The sequence below is a fragment of the Hemiscyllium ocellatum genome, chromosome 13 (assembly GCF_020745735.1).
Source record: "Hemiscyllium ocellatum isolate sHemOce1 chromosome 13, sHemOce1.pat.X.cur, whole genome shotgun sequence".
In the NCBI taxonomy this organism is placed as follows: Eukaryota; Metazoa; Chordata; class Chondrichthyes; order Orectolobiformes; family Hemiscylliidae; genus Hemiscyllium; species Hemiscyllium ocellatum.
Window position 1 is genome coordinate 21615499 of NC_083413.1, and position 17032 is coordinate 21632530.

Genomic DNA, 17032 nt, shown 5'->3' on the forward strand with positions numbered 1-17032 from the left:
AGGGAGAGGGCCAAAGAAGGGTATAAAACATGGATGAGATCTTTAAGTTTATGGCAGTGTCAAACCGAGAACTAGTAGGGAGACCACATCTGGAGCACTACGTACTGTATTGGTTTTCTTATTAAAAGGAATAATGGAAATGTATTGAAAGCAGATGGTTTACTATACTCTTACATGAGATATTGGGAGAAAGTGAGGAATGCACATGCTGGAGATCAGAGTCGAAAAGTGCTGTGCTGGAAAAGCTTTTCCAGCACAGCAAGTCAGGCAGTATCTGAGGAGCAGGAGAGTTGACATTTCGGGCATTAAGAGATAAATAGTGGGTGGGTGTAGGGCTAGGGGGAAGGTAGCTGGGAATGTGCTAAGTAGATGCAGGTGGGGTTTGATGGTGATAGGTCAGAGCAGAGGGTGGAGTGGATCGGTGGGAAGGAAGATGGACAAGTAGGACAGTTCAAGAGGCCAGTGCTGAGTTGGAGGGTTGGATCTGGGATGAAGTGGGAGAGGGGAGAGGAGGAAACTGGTGAAATCGACATTGATGCTGTGATTGGAGGGTCCCAAGGCGGAAGACAAGGCGTTCTTCCTCCAGACTTCGGGTGGCTCGGATTTGGCAGTAGACGGAGGCCAGTCCTGCATGTCCTTGATGAAGTGGGAGGGGGAGTTGAAGTGTTCAGCCACAGGGCAGTGGTGGTGTTCGGTGTGTGTGTGTGTGTGTGTGTGTTCAGAGATGTTTCCTAAAATGTCCCGTGAGTTGGTGCCCTGTCTCCCCAATGTAGAGGAGAGCACATCGAGAGCAATGGACACAGTAGATGAGGTGTTTGGACGTGCAGGAAAATCTCTGCAGGATGTGGAAAGATCCTTTGGTGCCTTGGATGGAGGTGAGGGGAGTGTGGGCGCAGGTATGAGGAAAGGTTACACAGCCTAGGCTTCTATCCACTGCACTTTAGAAGATTCAGAGCTGACTTGTTTGAAACATACAAGCTCCTGAGTGCCTTGACAAGGTTAATGTGGATAGGATGCTTTCCTTTGTGGGAAAATTTAGAACTAGGGATCACTGTTCAAGGTTTTGTGGAAAGATCTGTAATTCAAATGCTGGTTGTCGTGGTTGTGGGTGTGTTCGCTGAGCTGGGAAGTTGATTTGCAGACGTTTCATCCCCTGTCTAGGTGACATCTTCAGTGCTTTGGAGCCTCCTATGAAGCGCTGCTGTACTGTACCTTCTGGAATTTATTTGAGTCTGTTTCTGCTACTTCTGGTTGTCGGGTCCAGTTGTTCATTATAGTGGCTGGTATATTGAGTCTACATCAATGTGATTGTTTATGGAGTCTACGTCTGAGTGTTATGCTTCTAGAAATTCTCTGATGTCGAGGATCCAGTGTTGAACTGGGGTGGACAAAATTAAAAATCACATAACACCAGGTTATAGTCCAACAGGTTTGATTGGAAGCACTAGCTTTCATCCCACCTGATGAAGGAGCAGCGCTCTGAAAGTTAGTGCTTCCAAATAAACCTGTTAGACCATAACCTGGCATTGTGTCATTTTTAACTTAGAAATTCTTTGGCTGTCCTCTGTTTAGCTTGTCCTATGGTCGTTGTATTATCCCAGTCGAATCTGTGGTCCTTGTCATCTGTATGTATGGCCAGTAGGGACAGCAAGTCATGGTGTTTAGTGGCTAGTTGGTGTTTGTGGATGCGGATTGCTAGTTGTCTGTTTATTTGTCCTGTATAATGTTTCATGCAATCTTTGCAAGGAATTTTGTAAATTACATTACTCTTGCACATGATGGATATCGGGCCTTTTGTCCTGGTGAGTTGTTGTCTGAGTGTCGCTGTTGGTTTATGGGCTGATCATGAATCCTAGTGGTCAGAGAAGTCTGGCTATCAGTTCTGAGACATTTTTTTATGTTAGATAGTGTGGCTAGTGAGTTAGTTCATGACAAAACCTTGTCACATTGTTTGTCTGTTAAGCATCTGTGCATGAAGTTGCAGGAATATCCATTCTTGGTGAATACTCTGTAGAGGTGTTCTTCTTCTCTTCACAGATCAGGAATGCTGCAATGTGTTGTAGCCCTTTTGAACAGGGTCCTAAAGCAGCATCTCTTGTGTGTGTCTGGTCATCTGCTGTTGTAGTTCAGGACCTGATCAGTGTGTATGGCTTTCAGGTACAGTTTTGTGGTGCATTCGTCATTCTGTGTTCTTTCTCCCATCACATCCAGGAATGGGAGCTAATTGTTGGTTTTGTCCTCTTTCGTAAATCTGATCCCTGTGAGTATGATGTTGATAATCCAGACTGTGTTCTCGATTTCTGTTCATCTACGTATCTGATCCAGAGTTTGGGCTGGATTTGTGGGAGGACTGTTTGTTCCAATCTTTGCATTGCTGCTTCTGCTATTGTGATATTAAAGAGTTAATTTGCTCTGCTGATCTGCAAGAAATTGAATGCTCTGGGGGTTAGGGTTGTGTGTCTTTGTCTTATAGATGGAATGTGGGAGGTTTACATTCCCATCCCCTGTCACTCAGGGATGATTTATATTTTCACCCCCTATTCAGAAATCAATAACAACATTACAGTTTGAATTTGACTACTTCCCTATGGTTACAAAAAAATACATTCTCACCAGATCTGGCCATTAAGGGATGATTTGTATTACATTGTTTCTGGAGATGAGGTGGTCACTGCATTGTGTCTTGAGTGACATGATTGTGAGGGAGATGGCTGGCGGTTGTCTTGTGGGCATTATTGACTGTGATGTAAAGATTTTGTATAAAGGAAGGACTTTTTCCTTTGTTCAGGGGGAGCCTTTGCCATGACCCTGTATGCCCTGCGAGGTCTGTGTTAAAGGTTCCTCCAGAGAGATACCCCTGGACATGCCTCGCAAGCATGGTGAGGAGTGTTCAGAGTTTTTCCAAAGCTTGTACTGTACTGTGCTTAATAAGTTTTGCTTGTTCACAGAAGTTGGCATGTTGCAGTTGCATCAAGTATGTAAAGAATCCCAGTTAAAAAAAAGAACCTAACACCATGAGCCCAGAGATTGGTGAGCCCATTGGTATTCCATTGATCTGTTCATATATTTGGTTGTCGAATGTAAAGTGTGTCTTCAAGTACAGGTCTAGTAGTTTGAGCCTGTAGTCCTTGTTGACAGGTTCCCTATCGTGTCGTATGTTCTTCCTGTCTAGGTTATTGTTTCTCTGGCTAGAGTTTTGACAATTGAAGTGAACAGTCCGTTACACCAAATGAGACCGTTGCTTCGCCCTTGTCGATGTTTATGTTCTTGATTTTGTCTCGGAATTCCTGTGATGATTGTACGGAGTGTTTGAATCCGCTAATAAAATGTTTGTTTTTGCTGATGTTCTTTTGCCAGTTTCTGTGATGGCGTTCCTGGGATTGCCACAATGGGTCTAAGTGGTATGCCTGGTTTGTGTACTTTGGGTAATCTGTAAAATCTTGGGGTGTTCTTGCTTTCTGGTTTCATCCTTTGTCGGTCAATCCTGGTTATTAGTCCTTTTTTTATGTGTGTTGCTTGTTCTATTGGTTCGCTGTGGCGTGGGGTCACGCTCCCTCTGTAGGTAGGTGTCAGTATCTGCAAGTAGTTTCTCTGCTTTCTGAATATATTCAGTCTTGTCCATGATAATCATCCACTGGTACTATGAATATGTTCTTGTCATTTTTGTGTGTTTTGGGCTTCTCTCTCTTTGGTGTTGAGGTTATTTGTTTGTCTTATCTTTGTTCGGAAGGGTGCAGTGGTTTGTTTGACTGTATGCTGTGTCTCTTCCGTTAGTCCATTAGTTCTGAGTGTACACTCTAGTGCAGCTAGGAAGTCTGTTGTTTTCATGTCCCTGTGGTTGTATTTGTGTCCCTTGACCAGTACAGCTTTTTCTATGCCTGTACGCTGTCTGTTGGAGTGCTTTCTTACCCAGGTGTCTGTCGTGTTGCTCTCTCTGCTGTTGGTTAGCTTAGTTATTTTTCAACTGCTTCACTGAGTCACTGTTTCAAAATAAGGAGTCATCCGTTTGAGACTGAGGAGATTAGGAGAAGTTTATCTCACAGAGCATCTTGAATCTTTGGAGCACTCTGCCTGCAAAAGTGGTGGAAGGAAAGTCCTTGAATATTGTAAAGGCAGAGTTGGAGAGATTCTTGGTAAGCAAATGGGTGAAAAAATAATGGGATAGGAACATGGAGTCATCAGATCAACCATTATCTTACCAAGTGGTGAAGCAGCATCAAGAGACTAAGTGGGCCAATTCTGCTCCTAATTTGTATGTTGCTAAGTCAGGAAGCCACTTGTAGGGTGATAAATGAACAAGGTGTATTGTGAAGCGGAATATGAGTGGCAGAGTTTTAGATCACTGATGTTCCTATTAATCAAAGGCAGGAAGACCTTACTTCTTTATGTCATGCATCTGTTTTTGCACATTACATCAAATGCAATACAAATAACAGGTGTACAGAAAATTGTTACAAGCAAAGCACTCACTTTGGCCCAATGACTGAGCGATACAGGCCCATATCGAAGCTGCAATTGTGGAGCTTGCACACGCCAGGACACCGAGACACATTGCAGCGTTTGATTTAATTCCCAAAACAGGTGCGGCTCCTCTCCAAAGCTTACTGTGTAATTACTTCAGCAGGAGTCTCTGACAGCACAGCTTCAGTGCCAGCTCCCTCCCTGTAATTTGGTCTGTCAGATTTCCTCTGGTCTAACCTTTCAAATTTGGCGACTGACTAGAAAAACATTGAGTGTCCAAGATTGATCTCCACCTCTATTTTTTAATGCTTACATGAGATGTGGGTGTTGCTGGCTAAGCCAGCATGTATTACCTACTCCTAATAACCTGAAGAAAGTGATGATGAGCAGCCTCTTGAACCACTGCAGTCTATGTGGTGGAGGTACATCCAGCGATGATGAAGGCATGATATCATTCCAAGTCAGGATGGTGAGTTCTTGGAGGGGAACTTGCAGGTGGTGCTGTTGCTCTGAATGTCCTGCCCTTGTCCTGGTGGTCGTGGTTGCAGATTTGCCTCTGCAGCTGCTCCCACCCCACCCACAACCCGGCTTCAAGATCAAGATGCACCAATCCTCTCTCCCCAGGGGCAGACTATATTCTGGAGTCCAGAACCTGATAATGGGTCTTATGGTGAGGTGGGGAGAGAGGCCCGATGGGACTGATGGTGAGGTGGGGAGAGAGGCCTGATGGGACTGATGGTGAGGTGGGGAGAGAGGGTTGGTGCATCTTGATTTTGAAGCCGGGTTGGGGGTGGGGTGGGAGCAGCTGCAGGGGGCAGAGCTAGTGTGAGGTTCCCACAGTGCAAAGCCTCATCACATCCAAGACCCATGTGGAGTGACCTGCTAGGGATCCCCCATCTTTGAACAGCTCCTGCTAGTCTCAGCACTGAGGCTTGGTGGGGAGAGGCCTTTAAATGGTCAATATCACTGCTTGAGTAATCCAAAGGTCCAGACTAATGATTCACAGGGGAGGTAAAGGCCTAGTGGTATTATTGTTGGACTGTTGGTCTAGAGACCCAGGTAATGCTTTGGTGGCCTGGATTCGAAGCCTGTCATGAATTTGAATTCAATAAAAATCTGGAATTAAGGGTCTATTGATGACCATGAAATCAATGTTGGAAAACTTGTCCAGCTTACTAATGCCCTTTAGGGAAGGAAGCTGGTGTCTTAACCTGGTCTGGCCTACATGTGATTGTGACCCACATCAATGTGCTTGACACTTGACTTCCCTCTAGCCAATTAGGGGCCCAGCCAGTGACATGAATATCAAAAAAATCTGGAGATGTAGGTTCAAATCCCACCACAGCAGCAGCTGTTGAAATGTATTTAATAAACCAATAACATGTGCACCATCATCAATGATATTCACCAATGAGGCTGTTATCAATTGGGAGAGAATCTGCCATCATTGACAGGGTCTGATCACTGTGTGCCTCCATTACTTTCTGAAATGGCCCTTTCCAGCTACACAGTTTGAGGGTAATTAGGGATGAACTAAAGCCTTGCCAACGACACTCTCATCCCATGAGACAAATATAGGAAACAGTAGCAGGAGTAGACCATTCGGTCCGTTGAGTTTCTTCTGCCGGTCAATATGATCATGGCTGATTCAGTGCCCTGTTCCTGCTTTCTCCCCATACCCTGTGATCCCTTTAGCCCTAAGGACTTATTGATAACTTTAAAACAGTCCACATTACAGAAAGGGTGGTGCTGGAGGTTTTAAAAAGCATAAAGCTAGGTAAATCTCTGGGATGTGATCAAGTATCCCAGAATATTGTGGGAAGCTAGGGATGAAATTGCGGAGCCCATGGAAGAGAGATTTGTATCATCTACAGTCATGTGTGAGTTGCTAGAAGACTGGAGGATGACTAAATCTTGTGCCTTTATTTAAGAAACCCTGTAGGGAGATGCCTGGGAACTGTAGACCAGTGAGTCTGATGTCATTGTCAGGTAAGTTGTTGGAGGGGACTCATTTGCACTTGGAGGTAAAGACTGATTAGGGACATTCAAAATGGCCTTGTGCTTAGGAAATCATGCATTACAAACTTGATTGAGTTTTTTACGGAAAAGACCAAGAAGGTAGATGAAGGCAGAGTGATAAACATTGTCTACGTTGACTTTAGCAAGGCCGTTTGCAAAGTTCCATATGGTAGACTGGTTAATAAAGTTAGATCACATGGGATTCAAGGAGAGCTTGCCAATTGGATTCAAAATTGGCTTGAGGGTAGGAGTCAGAGAGTGGTTTTGGAGGGTTATTTATCAGACTGGAGGCCTGTGACCAGTGGTGTTCCATAGAGACCAATGCTGGGTCCACGGTTTATCATTTATATAAATGATTTTGATGAGAATTTAGAAAGCGTGGTTAGTAAGTTTGCGAATGACACCAAAATTGGTGATATAGTAGACATTGAAGAAGGCTATCTAAGATTACAAATGGATCTTGTTCAGTTGGTTCAAGGGACTGTGGAGTGGCAGATTTTAATTTGGACAAATGCATGGTCTTGCATTTTCGTAAGATGAACAAGGGCAGGACTTACACACTTAATGGTAGGGCCATGTGGAGTATTGTTGAACAGACTTTTGAGTATAAGAGTTTGGGGGTCATGCTGAGGTTGTATAGGATGTTGGTGAGACAACTTTTGGAGTGTTCTGTTCGGCTTGGCTTGCTAAAGGAAGGATGTTCTTAAATTGGAGAGGATGCAGAAAAGATTTACAAGGATGTTGCTGGTTCTGGAGTGTTTGAATTATTAGGAGAGGCTGAATAGGCTGAAACTTTTTTCACTGGAGTGTAGAAGGTTGAGGGGTGACCTTATAGAGATTTATAAAATCATGATGGACATAGATTAATGAAGAGCTTATGCCTGAAACGTTGACTCTCCTGCTCCTCGGATGTTGCCTGACTGGCTATGCTTTCCCAGCACCATACTCTTCCATTGTAATCTCCAGCATCTGCAATGCTCACTTTCTCCTAATAGATCAATGAGTAGAAAAGGCATTTCCTCGGATGGGGCAGTCCAAAATTAGAGAGCATAATTTTAAGGTGAGAGGAGAAAACTTTAAAAGGGACCTGAAGGGCAACCTTTTCACACAGAGGGTGGTTTGTATGTGGAATGTACAGCCAGTGGAAATGGTAAATGCAAGTAGTTACAACATTTAAAAGACATTTAAACAGGTATTGAATAGGGAAGGTTTAGAGGGATATGGGCCAAATAGTTCCGTTTGGGAAACTTGGTTGGCATGGATAAGTTGGAACGTAGGGTCTGTTTCAATGCTGCATGTCTATGACTCTATAACATTTATCTAACTCCTTCTTGGAAACATTCACTATTTTGGCCTCAACCACTTTCTGCAGCAGAGAATTCCACAGGCTCCCCACTCTCTGGGTGAAGACATCTCTCCTCATCCCGGCCCTAAATGGCCTACATGCATTCTTCAGCTATGATCCCTGCTTCTCAATTACCCTATCATCGGAACATCTTTCTAGTCCTGTTAAAAGTGAAGAATAAGGAAAACTTAAAATGATTTTGCCACTTAACTGTCCCAAGGGAGTGAAGCCTCCCTAAGCTTATTCAAAACCCCAGTAAAGTTACAGAAAGCTTTGGGGTGAGTAAGACCTTAGTGGGAAGGCCACCCAGGGGAACTCTATCCCATCTTCCCCACCAGCACAGGGGAAGAGAAGGGTAAATTTCTGTCAATACCATCAGGAAGAGGCCATCAGCTTGATCATGTTTGATCTGCAACTCAACCCCATCTTTCCACCATTGCTTCATGTCTCTTGAATATTTCACCACAACCTATCCAGCTTGGGCCTGAACATTTAGTTGACCTCCCTGTTATCTCATCTCTTACCATCGTAAATATCTCGATTACATGTATGAAAATATAATTAATTGTGTCTTCCTTATCTGAGAATGGACGATGGACATTTTCACTCTGCTCTTGCATTGTCCTTTATGGACTACTGTTATTTACTTACTTTTTTCCCTTAAACCATGGTCTCAGAGCAGGTCACAGCTCATAGCTGGGAGGGAGTTTCACCGAAACTAACATTGACAAATCAGCAAAACTGGGAGTCTAAAAAAACCTGATACGGAAACCCACACAAGTGTCTGTGCTCTCATCAAACAGCTTCTGTAATTTATTTTTGAGTTCACAGACATTTCTCACACTGTGGCATGATCATCATTGATTCACTCTGTTCCGAATGAGTGAACATTCAGAAAAGCACCATTGTTATAAGGTGCTGTCTACACTTAGAATACCTCTTTATCTCTCTTCACGGCTTTTAGAGCCACAAATATGTTTGATGATAGTCGGGGTGGGATATAGGACTATGTATCTCAGAGACTGCTCTTCGGCTATTTTGCAGGTTACTGGAGATTGGGGTTTCCACCATTTGGAAAGTGGCAAAAACATGCATTGCAGTGAAGTATTATGGAAGTTTTTTTACCGTGAACTCAGCATTGGATCAGCGCTCTGTCTCTGTGGGTCACTTTAGTATTGAGGAAAGTGCTCAGGTTGGTTAAACTGAATTGGAAATCAGTATGTACCTTAGTATATAAGTCATGACTTGTATGTTGACTACTTTGAGAGTGAAACTTTCACATGGATGTAGCATTTGTGAGTAGCAGGATGCTGCTGCCAGTTCTTTTACCTTGCACTGGGTCTCAGGGCCTATTTGGTTCACAGTAATAGGGAGACAACCAGTAGTGAGTCATAAAAACATGAGAACTAGGAGCAGGAATAGACCATCTGGCCCTTCAAGCCAGCTCCACCATTCTCTAAGATCATGGCTGATCTTTTTGTGGAGTCAGATCCACTTAACCGCCCGCTCACCATAAACCTTAATTCCTTAACTGCTCAAAGGGCTATCCTAGTAGCCCTGCATTTCCCATAGCTAGACTATATGCCCTACACATCCCATGGGCAATTTAGCATGGCCAATCCACCTAACCTGTACATCTTTGGGTTGTGGGAGGAAATTGGAGCACCCAGATGAAACCCACGCAGACACAGGGAGAATGTGCAAACTCCGCACATACAGTCACCCAAGGCTGGATTCAAACCCGAGTCCCTGGCGCTGTGAGGCAGCGGTGCTAACCACTGAGTCACAGTGCCACCCCACTAAAACTTTGAAATGCTCTTCAAGAGTCAGTGTAGATTTGCTGGTCTGAATGGTGACTGCAAGGTTTGTGAAGGTTTGTAGCTCAGGTTGAGGTTTAGGGTGTAGGTTTGCTCGCTGAGCTGTAGGTTTGACATCCAGACGTTTCATTACCTGGCTAGGTAACATCATCAGTGGCGACCTCCAGGTGAAGCGAAGCTGTTGTCTCCTGCTTTCTATTTATTTCTTTCTCCTGGATGGGGTTCCTGGGGTTTGTGGTGATGTCATTTCCTGTTCGTTTCCTGAAGGGTTGATAGATGGTATCTGAATCTATGCGTTTGTTTATGGCGTTGTGATTTGGAGTGCCAGGCCTCTAGGAATTCTCTGGCATGTCTTTGCTTAGCCTGTCCCAGGATAGATGTGTTGTCCCAGTCGAATTGGTGGGTTCTTTTTCATCCGTGTGTAGGGCTACGAGGGAGAGAGGGTCGTGTCTTTGTGTGGCTAGCTGGTGTTCATGTATCCTGGTGGCTAACTTTCTTCCTGTTTGTCCTACGTTGTGTTTGTAGCTGTCTTTGCATGGAATTTTGTAGATGACGTTGGTTTTGTCCATGGGTTGTACTGGGTCTTTTAAGTTTGTTACTTTTTGTTTGAGAGTGTTGGTGGGTTTGTGTGAACGGTTTATTTCCACACTGTAGAGACCCAGAGATAAAAAGAGAGCCCCCTGTCTTGAATGAGTTGTAGTTTGTTGCATGGTGGCAATCAGGTGCGTTTTACAGTGGTTTGTTTAACATTGTTACAAAACAATAAAACGGCAAAGTGCTGGAGAAACTCAGCAGGACTGTCTGAAATCGTTAACTGTTCTCTTACCTTGGACTGGGTCTCAGGGCCTATTTGGTTCACAGTGATAGGGAGACAACCAGTAGTGAGTCATAAAAACATGAGAACTAGGAGCAGGAATAGACCATCTGGCCCTTCAAGCCAGCTCCACCATTCTCTAAGATCATGGCTGATCTTTTTGTGGAGTCAGATCCACTTAACCGCTGTCAGACCTGTTGAGTTTTTGCATATTTTTCTGTTTTTGTTTAGTTTTACAGCATCCTCAGAATGTTGGCTTTATTATGGTTACTCAGACTATAGGGAGACCTCTGGCTTATGTCTGCCCTCCACTCAGTCTTAAAGTGTTCTGCCTTATCCCGCCCCTAACCTACGTGACACCCAACTGTGACATCCTGCACTATAATCTCCAACATTAACCCTTCCAGAATCGTGATCTCTTACAACAATGGTGTCTAATAGAGAATTGTGTTGTTATGCAGATCAAGTTTAAAATATTTTCCTGTAGCGCCTATTATCTCAGAAGGGAAAGAGAAGAGGACAGAAGACCAAATCAGAGGGTGACTAAACAGGGAGAGGGACAATAGCAGAAAGAGAGAGAGAGAAAAAAAACAGATAAATTGAGAGATGTGGAGGAATACAAGAAGAGAGAGAAGCTATAGAGGATCAGAAAGAAAATAGTGTAAGTGATGGACACAAAGCCAAGAGAGAAACAAAGACAGCACAAAGATAATAGTGACCAGAGTCTGGCAAGTTAAGGGAGATATGGGGAAATGATCAGCCACAGAGAGAGGGGAGGGAGGAAGTCTTTGAGTTGCCCTGTTGCCCTTACCAGCTTGCTAGGTGAAATAACTCCAGAGAGGCCAGTATCCCAACACCTAGTCACCCTTTACTTACACGTGGAGAGTCCTTGACACTGATCCAGCTCCCTCAGAGCCAGCTCTCAGAGCAAACAGAACCTCTTACACTCTTTGTTGGATTGATTAAATTGCCCTATAGTGTTCAGGATGTGCTCAGGTTAGCTATAGTAAATATAGGGTTATAGGGATAGGTTGGGAGGTTCTGGGTCAAGTTGGCACGCTCTTCGGAGGGTCGGTGCAGACTTGGTGGACAGAATGGCTTCTTTTTCTAAACTGTAGGGATCCTATCCCTGTCTTAAATAGGCAAAACCTTACTGTATGCTTATGCCCTAGACTTGCCAATAAAGGGAAATGACCTTTCTGCATTTAACCTGCTTAGTCCCCTAAGGGGCTAAAGAAGTATTCTCTTCATTCCAACAAATGGGTTAGTTCCACCAATGCCGAAAGATGCTGTTTGGACTAAAAAATGGCCCTGACTACAATCCTGCAGCTTATAAATCAAGTAGTAGCTGAAGTCCATAGCTGTGCAGTTTACTTGGACAATGTCATAATACACAGTAACACATTGGAAGAGCATGTGAGTCAATTAGAAATCGTGTTTAAGCAATTACACTTGACTGGATAAATAATAAACTCAGCTGATAGTGAATTTGGAAAAGCAAGAATAATTTGCTCAGAACACATCATAGGACAAGGACAGGTGTTGTGCAGGATAGCGAGAGTGAAGGCTTTAACAGAATTACCTTTTCCCAAAACTAAATGAGAAATCATTAGGAATATGTGGGTTTTACCAGAAGTTTGTATATAATTGTAACTGTACCTCTAACAGATTTGATCAGAAAACAAGCTAAAGTAATATCATCAGCAGAAAAGTTGAAGGAAATGCTAATGAATGAATGACCCTTGATTGTTCCAGCCCTTTTAATATGATGGCTGACAATGATGACTTGGGAGTAGGCACAGTCTTATGAAAGGATGATAAATTGGGATTAACATTCTCCCTAAGCTGTGCACGACGGCTGGTGACTTCAGAGATCTGTACAAGAGAAAAACATCCGAGGGAATGTTGGTCAGGGGTAGAGAAGCCTGTGCGGCAATTTTCTCACAAACTGAACCTCTGTCAGGGAGAGCATGCTTGCACAGCGAAAGAGATTTTGGGGTTAATATTGGCTCTCGAAGTCTATGTCTGACATGGCAACACAGGATTTCCTGATGAAGGGCTTTTGCCTGAAATGTCGATTTTCCTGCGCCTTGGATACTGCCTGACCTGCTGTGCTTTTCCAGCACCACTCTAATTTAGACACTGATCTCCAGCATCTGCAGTCCTCACTTTCGCCTATGTTTAATAAACAGTTTGGTGTTTGTAAAAGCAGTGTGATTGAGAGATTTGGTCTTGCAGTAGAGATGAAAGATGCTCATTACTACTTTCTAAACTTAAGTAAAATAAAAGTTCTAAAGAAGAGTGTCATAGCTGTACAAGACGTTGGTTAGGCCACTTTTGGAAAATTGTGCGCATTTCTGGTCTCCCTGCTGTAGGAAAGATGTTGTGAAACTTGAAAGAGTTCAGAAAAGATTGACAAGGATGTTGCCAGGACTGGACAGTTTGAGCTAGAGAGAGAGGCTGAATAGGCTTGGGGCTGTTTTCCCTAGAGCATTGGAGGTTGAGAGGTAACCTTATAGAGGTTTATAAAATCATGAGGGACATGGATAGGGTAACTAGACAAGACCATTTCCCTGACGTGGGAGAGTCCAGAACGAGAGGGCATTGGTTTAAGGTGAGAGGGGAAAGATTTAAAAGGGATGTAAGGGGCAACTTTTTCACGCAGAGGATGGTACGTGTACGGAATGAGCTGCCAAAGAAAGTGGTGGAGGCTGGTACAATTGCAACATTTAAAAGGCATCTGGATGGGTATATGAATAGGAAGGGTTTGGAGGGATATGGGCTAAATGCTGGCAAAATGGGACTAGATTAATTTAGGATATCTGATCTACATGGAGAAGTTGAACCAAAGGGTCTGTTTCCATGCTGTACAACTCTATGACTCTAAGTGGAAGTAATCATGTCTTCGTCTATCAAGATAGATTGAGTGAGGGGAAATATCCAAAAATAGACAACCAGTAAGACAAATTCAGACACAGAGGGAGTGAGAGATTGGTCAGAAGGGAAAAGACTTGTATTTCTAAAGTTACAGCCTTTGAACTACATTTGAAAGATGGTCTCTGTCGTCATGTTAGAAAATGTGGCACAGAAAGATCCAACAAAAAGTAATGGAGTAAATGATCAGATAATAAAACTATGAAGTGACTTTAACTGTAGGATAAAATTATTTTTATTCATTTATGAGATATCAACATCTTGTGAATGCTTAGGTCAGTGATAATTGCCCATCGCTAGTTGTCTCTGAGAACGTGGTAGGTGAGCTGCTTGAATTACTGCAGTCCTTCTGTAATGCTGTGATGGAGGCAGGATATTGACCAAGTGATGCTGAAGGATTGGTGATATATTTCCAAGTTAGCTTAGAGAAGAACTTGCAGATGTTAGTGTTCCTGTGTGCCTTCTCGATGGCTGCTGTGGGTTTGGAAAGTACTGTCTATAGAGCCTTGGTGAATTACTGCAGTGCATCTTGTAGATAATACACATGGCCACTGCTGATATTGGCCAGAACCCCCAAACAAAATTCCACTATCGTGCCATGGGATCATTGACATCCCCTTGAGAGGGTAGTCAGGTAAGCAAAAATAGAATCTCAAAGAAGGGTCACTGGACCCGAAACATCAACTCTGCTTTCTCTCCACAGACGCTGCCAGACCTGCTGTGTTTATTCCAGCAATTTCTATTTTTTGTTTCTGATTTCCAGCATCTACTTTGGTTTTTAGTCAGGGAAGCCCTAATTTCAATGACTCATTCATAAGATGATTCCTCTGACAGTACAGTATTCCTTCAGAAGTGGGCAGGGACATTGGTCAGAATCATAGAATCCCTATAGCGTGGAAACAGATCCTTCAGCCTTACATGTCCACACAGACCCTCCAAAGAGTAACCCATCCCCTTAACCTATTACTTGATATTTACCCCTAATTAATGCATCTAACCTACACATCCCTGAACACTGCAGGGTGACACAGTGGTTAGCACTGCTGCCTCACAGCGCCAGAGACCCGAGTTCAATTCCCGACTCGGGAGACTGACTGTGTGGAGTTTGCACATTCTCCCTGTGTCTGCTTGGGTTTCCTCTGGGTGCTCCGGTTTCCTCCCACAGTCCAAAGATGTGCAGGTTAGGTGGATTGGCTATGCTAAATTGCCTGTAGTGTTAGGTAAAAGGGGTAAATGTAAGGGAAGGGGTGGGTTGCGCTTCGGCGTGGACTTGTTGGGCCGAAGGGCCTGTTTCCACACTGTAAGTAATCTAATTTAATATAGAGTCGGGAATTGAACTCGGGTCTCTGGCGCTGTGAGGCAGCAGTGCTACCCACTGAGCCACTGTGCCACCATGTCACGAATCTAGCACTGTCAGCTTTTCAGGATGTATGGGGCTTGAGATGGATGGTCAATTAAAAAAAATTGGTCCTGAAACCATGGCAATTGCTCACTGAGGGACAACGGAGTCTTCTGGCCTCTGACATCACAATAGCACACAGTGTCTGACTGGTGATGGAGATGGTTCTGCAGCTTCTGTGAACAGCATCAAGATGGCAACGAGTCTGCTGGGCTTCCAGCTCAGGAACGTCCTGTTCCAGCAAACCCGGTGGGGCTTGGCTGTAAACCAGTGTCGACAAGTGAACACAGGAGACTGGATGGGGTCGAACGGAGCAATCCGAGAAGGTGGGGGAGCTTTCTCCAAAAGAGAGGAGGCACAGGAAGAAATGTACTTCAGGAAAAAGGAGAAGGAGTTGCTGCAGTCTTTGAAGTCTCACCACCAGGAGGAGATTTCTGCTCAAGAGAAAGAGATCAAACGTTTGCAGGAGAAAATTGATTGGCACAAGGAGAAGTTGGAGGACCTGAAAGAACACAAGAGTTCAGATGACTGATGTAGCTGACCCGACTGCTCATGGGATACTTTCAGTGGACTTTACAAAGAAGGTGTTTGATTTGGGGTAAATGGTGTCTTTCCCAATAATAAAGATTGGATTATGATAATTTTTCTTTGCTTGTGTTCTGAGTTTTGGGTGCTGCAAACTCTGAGGTTTTTGCTCAGCTGGTCATTTTGGATAAAGTTCTGGGATTCAAACCACCCACTCACTCCTACTCTGAGACATGGTCACACAGTCATCCCGGTTGGACCTGTCAAACACTGACAGATTTCCTTATTATTTAAATTTAGTATGGTAAACACTGCATGAGCAATGACAACTCACCTTGATAAAGCACCTTTAATATCCCATGATGCTTTGCAGGTGCACCATCAAGCAATGGTGGACTGGAAGCCATGAATGCAGACATTGTAAGCAGTATCTGGTCAAAATGTTCTTTTTTGTGGGGTGGTGGGGGGTTCCTCATAAGAAGAATGAGAATAAGGAAGAGAAGTATTAAAGGATTGGGGGCAGGAAACATATTTCCGCTGATGGGTGAGTGCCGAACCAGAGGACACAGCTTAAAAATACGGGGTAGACCATTTAGGACAGAGATGAGGAAAAACTTCTTCACCCAGAGAGTGGTGGCTGTGTGGAGTGCTCTGCCTCAGAGGGCAGTGGAGGCCTAGTCTCTGGATTCATTTAAGAAAGAGTTGGATAGAACTCTCAAGGATAGTGGAATCAAGGGTTATGGAGATAAGGCAGGAACAGGATACTGATTAAGGATGATCAGCCATGATCATATTGAATGGTGGTGCAGGCTTGAAGGGCAGAATGGCCTACTCCTGCACCTATTGTCTATTGTCTAAGTGGGGATCTGAAAGGGGATTTCAAATCTCATAGACCAGGCAGCTAAAGATGGAATGAAGAAACTTTAAGACATACAGCTCTGCACATGGGCAGAGAATCCAACATGAAGCTGGGGTAGTGTGTGTGTAGTATGTGTGTGGGGGTGGGGGGTGGGGGTGAAGGGAGGCAGGGAGGATTTAAGAGTGGTTTTATGATTGGGGAAGCTAGTAAGGTGACTTTTTCATGACACAGCAAGGGAGAGAATGTTAAAATCAAGCCATTGCTGGTATAGGAGCCAATACAGATCAGCAAATACAGGAATGAGAGGTACATGGTGTGGCACAATAACATAAGCAAAGGGGCCTCACAACACCAGGTACTCGGGTTTGATTCCTGCCTCAGGTGACTGACTGTGTGGAGTTTGCACATTCTCCCAGTGTCTGAGTGGGTTTCCTCCGGGTGCTTCGGATTCCTTCCACAGTCCAAAGATGTGCAGGTCAGGTGAATTGGCCATGCTAAATTGCCCGTAGTTAGGTGTATTAGTCAGGAGTAAATATAGGGTAGGGGAATGGGTCTGGGTGTGTTTCTCTTCAGGGGTTCGATGTGGACTTGATTGTCTGAATGGCCTGTTTCCACACTGTAGGGAATCTAATCTGATCTAAACATTTATCATCCTATTGCCGTGGCTTAAACACATTCAAATACAATCCAATGCCATAATTTGAAATAGAGGTAGGGCTGTATCATTCAACGTGTTTTACTCAAACAGCCCCCTTTGATGATATTCTTCATCAGTCAAAACATGGCTAGTTGTGGAAAACTGCTGACGAACAACACTGGACCTTTCTCCAGAAAAATATGCAGACCTAATCCTGGGAGG

General features: G+C 44.0%; 1 protein-coding gene across 1 annotated transcript; it reads left to right on the forward strand.

Moving 5' to 3' along the window:
* Positions 1–14982: 14982 nt before the first annotated feature.
* On the forward strand, positions 14983–15321 carry LOC132821701 (ATPase inhibitor, mitochondrial-like). Its single transcript, XM_060834407.1, has one exon. It carries the CDS (start codon positions 14983–14985, stop codon positions 15319–15321), a length of 339 nt encoding a protein of 112 aa, XP_060690390.1.
* Positions 15322–17032: the final 1711 nt, after the last annotated feature.

Bases quoted from the DNA above. Each gene is read 5' to 3' on its own strand.
- LOC132821701 (XM_060834407.1), top strand. From the start codon at position 14,983: ATGGCAACGAGTCTGCTGGGCTTCCAGCTCAGGAACGTCCTGTTCCAG.